The 2,804-nt window shown below is 29.1% G+C and overlaps 1 protein-coding gene across 1 annotated transcript; it reads left to right on the plus strand.

Moving 5' to 3' along the window:
- The first annotated feature begins 878 nt into the window (after nt 1-878).
- Nucleotides 879-2,216, plus strand: LOC128952526 (uncharacterized protein F54H12.2-like). The gene has a single exon (XM_054297933.1). The coding sequence runs from the start codon at nt 879-881 to the stop codon at nt 2,214-2,216; it is 1,338 nt and encodes a 445-aa protein (XP_054153908.1).
- Nucleotides 2,217-2,804: the final 588 nt, after the last annotated feature.

The following is a 2,804-nucleotide window of genomic DNA, read 5'->3' on the forward strand; positions in this document are numbered from 1 at the left end:
AGCTTATAACGAGATTAATAATTTTATTACAATTCATGTTGGTATAGTTGAAAATGTAGTTAAAATATTTCCTGATTTGGGCGATGAAATTGAAAACATTTTAGGTTTAAAAGATAGAAAAGCTACACATAATTATTATTATGGTAGCAATAGCTTGGTTAATATAGTATTCAATGGAATTGAAAATAAAAATATTATTAAAGGCTATCATCCTGTAGAGATTAGTGGCGGTTTTCATTCACTATATTTATATAGTGATATTGTATACCCATCACTAGTTGGTGATACATTTGCACCTCTACTGAGAGTAGTTGAAATACCTAGAAAATATAAATTTGGAGATACAGTACATTTAAATTATGAAAGACCTCAATATAGACCTGTAAGACTCAATGAATTTGAAACACTTGAAATATCTATAAAAGATGATAGTGGTTTATCTATACCATTTAAATTTGGTAGAGTAACTATAACTTTGCATTTTATTAAAGTATGAATAATCCATATATTGATTACTATAAAATCCAAGCCGGTAACGGTATTGTATCTTATGCTGGACATAGATACCAGTCCGGAAATGGTATATTTGGAAAAATATTTAAACACATTAAACCTGCATTAAAATATGTAGCAACTAAAGGATGGGATGCATTTAACGGTATTGGTAATGATATACTATCTGGTAAATCATTCAAAGAAGCCGGCACAAATCAGCTGATACGATCAGCTGATACAATTTTAACAGATGTTAAAAATAAAGTTTCAAATGTTAGACAACAAAAAGGTTTAGGACGTAAACGTAAATTAAAAACAAAAACTAAACCAAAATCTTATAAAAGACGTAAAACAGTTAAGAAAAAACAAAGAAAATACTAAAAATGTCTACAATACACGAATTATCATCTCTAATGACACTTCCAGAAATGGATGTCTTTGGAGTACCACCTACCCAACTAATGATTGAACGAGATGTTCAAACTGAACACCGTCCAATAAGTACATTATCTAATTCAACAAATACTATTGAGTTTGAAGTGCATACAGGTTTAAATGAATATATTAATTTAAGCAAAAGTGAGCTATATTTGTGTTTAAAATTTAAACTACAAAAATCTACTGTATCAACAACCCCTGAAGTTAAACAAGAAGACTGGAAACTAATATCTCCAATCAATTACTTAATGCATTCATTTATTAAACAAATTGATGTTAATATTGGTCAAACAACTGTTACAACATCATCAGTGAATTATTCATATGTGTCATATATTGACACATTACTTAACAGTAATAGAGATGCAAGAAAAACGCATTTAGAGACTGCATTTTGGCATAAAGATGAGACACCTATGGATTCGGTAAATGAAATAAGAAGTAGTCGTATACGACCGTCAGGTAACTCGTTATCTGACGGGTGTGAAGTTGAAATGTATGGCAATTTGCACATTGATTTAGCATCACAAGTAAAGTCATTACTTGGAGGAGTCACACTGAATATTAAAATCTATCCACAAGATCCCAAGTTTTATTTAATTTATGATAAAACATTGATACCAACAGTTGAAATAATGGACGTAAGACTGTTTATGCATAAATCTATTGTTAACCCGCAAGTAGTTGTGGCACACAATAGAGCACTTGAAAGTGCTAATGCCCGCTATTTTATTACACGAAAGGAAGTAAAGACATCAATTATAGCTAAAGACACATTAGATTGTTATTTAAATAATATAATCAATGGAGTGGTTCCTAGAAAAATATATATTGGTTTTGTTAGTAACGAAGCATATAATGGTTCATATAATATGAACCCATTTTATTTTAAAAATTACAATATCCGACACATTGCTTGCTATGTTGATGGCACTCAATATCCACACAGACCATACACACCAGACTTTACAAATAAAAAATATATGCGTGAATACTTTGGATTATTTGAAACAGCAAATCAAATCAAACATTCAACAGATATTGACATAACACGGGAAGAGTATGCTGAAGGTTATACATTATTTGGATTCAATTTTACACCGGATTTATCTGACGGAGTAGCAAAAAGTGGTTATGTATCAACAGTTGTTAGAGGTAACTTACGAGTTGAACTTAAGTTTGCCTACCCTATACAAGAGACTGTAACTGCAATCATATTTTGTGAATATGATAGTTGTGTAGAAATAGAGAGCTCAAGATTTGCTATTAAAAATTTTCAATAAATTACTATGAATACATTACAAATAAATAATTATTTTAAAAATTGTAATAAATATTATGGTACATATCCTAGAGATATGCTACCAAATATTATACCAAAAGCTAGTGGTGTTATTATTAATACAGATAAAGCTAGTGCTCCTGGGGAACATTGGGTTAGTGTATACAAAACAAATAATGGTAGCATTATATATTTTGATTCATTTGGTTTACAACCACTACATATTGATATCTTAAATTTTATAAAAGACAATACTGTAAACGGTTGGTATTACAACTGTATTAATTTTCAAAGTGTATACTCTAATACTTGTGGATTATATTGTATTTATTTTTTAACTAATTATTTTAATGGCGGATCATTTGAACAAATCCAAACTGTGTTTGGTTTTAACCCTCACATTAATGACTGTATTGCCAAATTATTATGTAACTGGTAAATGTCATTTATCAGATGTGTATAAAAATTTTAGTGATTATTATAATATTTACATTAAAATAAAAGATATTTACAATGAAAAGTTTCTTATTGTTATGACTGATGTAAACGTAATTAATGGTACGTTAGCAAATATTGCGTCAACATATAG

The sequence above is a fragment of the Oppia nitens genome, unplaced genomic scaffold, assembly GCF_028296485.1.
Source record: "Oppia nitens isolate AA-2021 unplaced genomic scaffold, nextdenovo-longstitch-racon4-pilon3 scaffold1_pilon_pilon_pilon, whole genome shotgun sequence".
NCBI lineage: Eukaryota > Metazoa > Arthropoda > Arachnida > Sarcoptiformes > Oppiidae > Oppia > Oppia nitens.

Excerpts from the sequence above, each read along its gene's own strand:
- LOC128952526 (XM_054297933.1), top strand. The coding sequence starts at position 879 with ATGTCTACAATACACGAATTATCATCTCTAATGACACTTCCAGAAATG.